Raw genomic sequence first — 6,000 nt, forward strand, 5'->3', positions numbered from 1 at the left:
TACCTAAATGCATCGAGTTGCTGCCATGTGATTGGCCGATTAACAATTTGTGTTACCAAGCAAATGAACAGGTGTAACTAATAAAGTGGCAAGTGTATACAGTTTATACAACGCACACAGCGAACACATCTAGCCATAAAGGTATAGCTCATTTGGACCAAGCTGGACCATTTAAAGTGGAACTTCACCTAAGAAATTAAGTTCTGCTCCTCCTCCACTACTTTTGGTTTATTTTTTTTACCCCTTGGAGTGGGTACCTATTAAGATGGGCATAGGTGATCTGAGCGGAACTTTGCCCCCACCTCCCTACCTTGTGGGCTCATTGAGAAAGCACAGCACTACTCGTGCTCCTGCATTTGGAAGCTACCTGTGAAGCACGAGGAAGTCACAGCCGGCTTCCCTCTTCTAAGATGGCAAATTGAGGACATGAAGAATAGCAAAGAACAGGCCCAGGTGAGGACAACACTGAAACCCTGGACTGGTAAGTGCTTGCTTAGTAAAAGTCAGCAGCTACAGTATCTGGTCAGGGCAAGGCTAACAGAGGATAAACCATTACACACATTGAAACTCAGACGTGTGAGGGACCAATGCTTGGACGTTTAACCACTTCCCAACCGCCCTATAGCAGAAATACTGCTACATGGAGGCATGGGTGTGGAACATCACGTATATATACGTGATTATGCATTTCCGGGTAGGGGGCGTGCGTGCCCTACACGCGCTGGCATTCGCAGCCACGGCTGTCAATCACTGGGTCCTGGCCGGTAATTACTCGCCAGCGCCTGGTGACTACCAAGGATCTCCGATGGGGAGAACTGTTTTGTTTACTAACAGTTCTCCCTGTCAGCTCGGACATACTGCTTTGGATGGCTGTGCAAAGCACAGCCATCCGAAGCAGTGTGCTTACAGTGAAGCACACAGACACTGCCCCATAGTAAAACACACCCAGCACAGAGTTAACCCTTTGATTGGCCCTCATATTAATCCCTTCCTGCCCAGTGCCATTAGTAGTCTCAGTGCTTTTTTAGCACTGATCACTGTAATGGTGCCACTGGGGATGTCAGTGACATCAAGTCAGTTCACCCCAGTGTCAGAATGTCTACCGCAGTCCTGCTATAAGTCGCTGATCGCCGCCATTACTACTAAAAATTTAAAAAAAAAATCCCAGTATATATACCCCCATTTGTAAACGCGATAACTTTCACGTAAACCAATTAATTTACACGTATTTGGACATGTAGCAAAATACATTTTGGCCTAAAGTTATGATGAAATTTGATTTACATTTTTTTACTGGACATCTTTAATAGTAAAAAGTCAAAAATATATATTTTTTTCAAAATTGTCTTTTTTTTATAGCACAAAAAATAAAAATGCACAAGTGATCAAATACCACTGAAAGAAAGCTAAATTCGGGGGGGAAATATGTAAATGTAATTTGAGTGCAGCGTTGCATGACCGCGCAATTGTCAGTTAAAATAACGCAGCGCCATAACGCAAAAAATGGCCTGGTCAGGAAGGGGAGTAAATCCTCAGGAGGGCAAGTGGTTAATCTATGTGATATAACCTATGTGGTTTTTATTTCATGTGACGGTTTTTAACCATCTAATAAATGAGTAGCTGTTTTTTTTCTACACTAAGGGCTCGTTCACACTTGACTGTTTTACCAACTCTTGCCAAACGCCCCTATAGCGTTTGCAAATCGTTGGTCCGGTGTTTGCGGAGCGTTTAACGCTCCGCAAACGCCGCATGCGCAGTTCAGCAGTGGTTGCTAGGCGTTTGCTGAGCGTTACAAACGCCCTACAAACACCTATAATGAAGGTTGAATGGTGTTAGTGCGGCAAAACGGACGCCTCTGGTTTAGTCAGGAGGCGTTGAAGCCTCCTATTCTAGTCTACCGGCGTTTGCGGAACAGCACCATAGACTAGAATAGGAGGCTTCAACGCCTCCTGACTAAACCAGAGGCGTCCGTTTTGCCGCGACGCTAACGCTCCCTTAGAACATCACCATGTGCTGCAATGTGCAGAATTGTCCGAGGCATTTGGGAAGCAGTAAAAACGCTTCCCAAACGCCTTTCTGCCACCTGCACACAACGCTAGTGTGAACGTAGCCTAAGAGTGTTTCTCTTCCTTCTCTGCCTGCATGAACCTCTTATGGAGTGTGAGATATAGGAGCAAGTTTGGAGGTTCGGTGACATCCAGATGACATTCCAGTGTGGGCCATTTTACAACAAGCACTTTTGACCATTCCATTACTGGTGGTCTTGTCATCTGGTAAGGTTCAGATGTATACACAGTGTTGTCTGGTGAACTTATGCTCTTCATTTTGATTGGTGGAAGAATTCTTAAGAAGGTTCCATTACTCTCTGATCAGGATTCTATAATATATCACGTTGTTTGGAATTACATTCACAATTTTTGAATGAACTTGACACTATTTCACATCTGTACAGTAGTGTGGGCAGCGATTAGCGCGGGAACGAGAGCCCAATCATTTGAATGGATTCCCAGGACACGCAGGGAAGACGTCCCTGCACTACTTGGGAAATCACAGCCTGCACGGGAACCAAGGTTCCCAATACGATTACGATTTCCAGTGAGCATTTTTGTGCGTATAAAAATTAAAAAAACGCACTGCCCTATTGAAATGAATGAAAAACAGCGGTCAGGGTAGGCTCGTGTACATGGAGCTTTATTATGATATGGAGTACATTCACCATTTGTTTTAGCTACTCCCAGTTTTTTTTTCTCTTAACGCTCACTTTTTGTTTTGTTTAACCACTTATACCCCCTTCCTTACCAGGCCAATTTTCAGCTTTCAGCACTGTCGCACTTTGAATGACAATTGCGTGGTCATGCAACATTGTACCCATATAAAATTTTTATCATATTTTTTTCATAAATAGAGCTTTCTTTTATTTACTTGCCGCTGGGTGTTTTACTTTTTGCACTATAAACAAAAAAAAGAGCAAAACATTTGAAAAAAAAAAGTTTGTTTCTATTATAAAATTTTGCGAACCGGTAATTTTTCTCCTTCCATTGATGTGCGTTGATGAGCCTGCACTGATGGGCACTGATAAGCAGCACTAATGAGGTGGCACTGATGATAGGTACTGATAGTCAGCACTGCTGGGCACTGACTAGGGGCACAACTGCTGGGCACAGGTGGGTAGCACTGCTGGGCACTGATCATCAGTGCCGATCCCTGCTCTGACAACTGCCGGTTTTCGGCAGTACTTTCCCCACGTTCTGACAGCGTGAGGCAAGTGCAGCCGAGAACCAGCAATTGCATTTCCCTGTGATCGGCGCGTCATTGGACACAGCTGATCACATGGTAAAAAGCCGCTGTGATTGGCCTTTTACCACATCACGTGATCAGCTGTGTCGCCGGGTGCACGCCCCATATGACGCCCTCCCAGAACTGGCCGGCCGCAGTGTAGCCGTCATTTGGCTATCTGCGGTCGGCAACTGGTTAAAAATATTGTTTTTCAAAATAGCTCCATTTATAGTGCAAAAAATAAACCCAGTGGTGATCAAATACCACCAAAAAGAAAGATCTATTTGTGTGAAAAAAAAAAAGTGATATAAATTTAATTTGGGTACAGTGTGACCGCGCAATTACCAGTTAAAGTAGCCCCAAATAGCAAAAAATGGCCTGGTCGTGTAAGGGAGGGGGGGGTCAAACCTTGCAGCACTGAAGTGGAAATTTTACCAAAAAGATGTGTATTTGTGTGCACTAAAATTAATTTCAGTATATTTTGTCCCAAAAACGTGCGTTTGATAAACAGATGCATTGTGCAACATAAAAAAGAAACCTGCAGCAGCTACTAGTTTATATTCCGGTACCTCAGCTTTCAGAAAGAGCGTTGGGGAGAGAAGGGTGTAAAGCTTTTCTAGCATAAAAAATAAATAGTTTTAATGTGTGTGAAAAAAAAGTCAAAATTTGACCAGAGAGCAAGCAGTTAAATATCAGGCTTTAGATCCACTTTATATTACCATAGGGTGTGTGTAGTATTTGTATACACATTTTTCCCCCCGAGGAAGTGGAGTTCCCCTTTAAGTGAAGCAGCTGAGAAGCTCCCCTTCCTCAGACAGCCCCGTGTTGGGTAGCCCCCTCCTGGACTTGTAGTCACACAGGTGAGTCTGTAGAATAGAGGCAGCAGGGTGCGCAGTGTACGGAGATGGGAGAAGAGGCCTCCATTCACAGGTGAAGGAGCTCTGCCTCCATTCTATGCGCTCATACTGGAAAGCCGTCTCATGTCCCAGAACAAAGTGACACCCGGGCACACGGAGGTACTGCATGGCCTGCACTCCGCAGTGGGAGCCGCTTACATCCTCTCACTATCATCCCTCTCACCTCAGCCACTTCCTCCTTCACACCGGCTTCTTCACGGGCCAACTCCGGCTCCTTCCCGCCTTCTTCCCCCGCCATCTCTTCTTCCTTCACCGCCTCTTGCTTCTCCGTGCTCTCCTCAGACATGTCTTCCCCCGGCACAGAGCTCACCACACGGTTACAATGGAGGGACAGAGCCGGCACACAGTTGGTGGGCGGCGCTTAACGACAAACGCGGCTGGCGGGAGTTACACTACAGAGGAGCGCGCCCTCAGCGTGCCGGCTTTTTTTTTTTTTCCTAGGCGCGCTCTCGTCCAGCGAACCAAGCAGATATCGCGAGATCTTGTTATCACCCTCAGGGAGGCTGTGAAATGCTCAGTTAGTTGAGAAGCATCTCTGACTAACGTTCCTTAGCAAATGCCTGCGTAATTTTATTTTATGGCGCAGAATACATCGCCTCCGCTCATTTTTACATCGCAAACTATGTCCGTGTGTAAGGGGTCGCGCACGCAACACTGGGCGGGGCTTTGGATGAATGAGAGGCCGAGCTGCTTCGTGTTGACGTCCAGAGAGATCTCGGAGAAAATCTCGCGAGAACGATGTTGGTGCGCCGGTTTGTTTTATCACCGCGTGCTTCGGATGACGTCAGGGGCTGAGGCTTCTCCCTTTGTTCTGTCCGGGTGGCGGAGCCCTATCCAGGAAAGTCGTCACACAGATGGCCGGGCGGCAGGGTTTATGTTGTATTGGAAACATTTATGTTAAATATTAGTATTATGCAGCTTTTTGTGACTCTTTATTTCTATATTGTTGGATTGTAGCTACTTTGTGTTGTGTACAGCTAGAAGAGGATGGAACCCAATAGACTGTGCGCAATCAAAATAGTTCACAGAAGTGTCCCACGCCCAGCAAGTGCTACAGATCGCTAGCAAAGGGCACTCGGACGGAACTCACCTCTACCTGAAAGCAGAACTCCAGTTACATTTTTTGTTTTTGCTTTTTACAATGCAGTGGTCCTGTGTCCCCCACCGCCATAGCTCCTGAATGTCCCTGATTTCAAGGGACTGCCCCTCATTTGGAACAAATTCCCTCTGTCTCTCCTTCCTCCTTATTTTGGTCTGATCTATATAATTGAATATAAAATTCACTATCAAAAAATGTTTTACGGAGCTAAACCTGTCATCCAATTTCTAAATTGCTGCATTTGTAAATTTCTAAAGCCAATATAAAGGAATAGTAGTGGTTAAAAAAAAGCACTTCTAAGTTTAACTGCTTTCGCACCGCCCTATAGCAGACATACTGCTACAGGGTGGCAGGGGTGCCCAAAATCACACACACACACACACACATATATATGTGTGATTTTGCATCTCCAGGTAGGGGGCATGCGCCCTACCTGCGCCGCCATTGGCGGCCTCGACTGTCAATCATTGGGTCCCGGCTTGTGATTCCCCGCCAGCACCCGTTATCACCATGTATCACGGACAGGGGGGAGACCTGTGTGTAAACAATACAGGTCTTCCCTGTCAGCTCCTCCACACTGTTTTGTATGGCTCTGCATAGCAGAGCCATACAAAGCAGTGTGCTTACAGTGTAAAGCACACAGTTAACCCTTTGATCGCCCCAGATGTTAACCCATTCCTGCCCAGTGTCATTAGTACAGTGCTTTTT

The 6,000-nt window shown here is 45.8% G+C and overlaps 1 protein-coding gene across 1 annotated transcript in view; it reads right to left on the reverse strand.

The window, feature by feature from the left end:
- Nucleotides 1-4,632, reverse strand: part of SMARCA5 (SNF2 related chromatin remodeling ATPase 5) — a 65,612-nt gene extending 60,980 nt beyond the window's left edge. Inside the window, exon 1 of the mRNA XM_089670500.1 lies at nt 4,357-4,632. Within this exon, the coding sequence (XP_089526626.1) occupies nt 4,357-4,479 (123 nt within the window). The 5' untranslated portion in view covers nt 4,480-4,632. The remainder of the gene's footprint in view (nt 1-4,356) is intronic.
- Nucleotides 4,633-6,000: the final 1,368 nt, after the last annotated feature.

Source organism: Staurois parvus, unplaced genomic scaffold, assembly GCF_062004578.1.
Source record: "Staurois parvus isolate SC_StPar_1 unplaced genomic scaffold, SC_StPar_1.0 ptg000090l, whole genome shotgun sequence".
In the NCBI taxonomy this organism is placed as follows: domain Eukaryota; kingdom Metazoa; phylum Chordata; class Amphibia; order Anura; family Ranidae; genus Staurois; species Staurois parvus.